This window comes from Penaeus monodon, chromosome 34 (genome assembly GCF_015228065.2).
Source record: "Penaeus monodon isolate SGIC_2016 chromosome 34, NSTDA_Pmon_1, whole genome shotgun sequence".
Classification (NCBI taxonomy): domain Eukaryota; kingdom Metazoa; phylum Arthropoda; class Malacostraca; order Decapoda; family Penaeidae; genus Penaeus; species Penaeus monodon.
In genome coordinates, this window is record NC_051419.1 from 9,329,779 (window position 1) to 9,330,051 (window position 273).

The 273-nt window shown below is 39.9% G+C and overlaps 1 protein-coding gene across 1 annotated transcript in view; it reads left to right on the forward strand.

The window, feature by feature from the left end:
- Positions 1 to 273, forward strand: part of LOC119594574 (probable cation-transporting ATPase 13A3) — a gene marked incomplete in the record, with an annotated part of 33,510 nt that overhangs the window by 17,917 nt on the left and 15,320 nt on the right. The window contains 1 exon segment of the mRNA XM_037943610.1: positions 94 to 254. Within this exon segment, the coding sequence (XP_037799538.1) occupies positions 94 to 254 (161 nt within the window).

Below are 273 nucleotides of genomic sequence, written 5' to 3' on the forward strand. Positions count from 1 at the left end.
CAATGATAAGATATATGATAATATTGAAATAAAACATTATTACAATCTAAGAGAAAAGGACAGGAAAACACCATATGCCTTTACTTTTGCCAGGACATGGATGGACAAATTTATGTTTCATCAGTTGATTCAGAAATGGTGGAGGCTGGCTTCCCCTCCAAATATGTCATTTCCTCACACCTCACAAATGGGGCTTCCAATGGAGTTCACAATGGAGCTTCAGATTCCACACATCTCACACAGCCAAGACACAGGTGAATAGTGTGGGTGTGG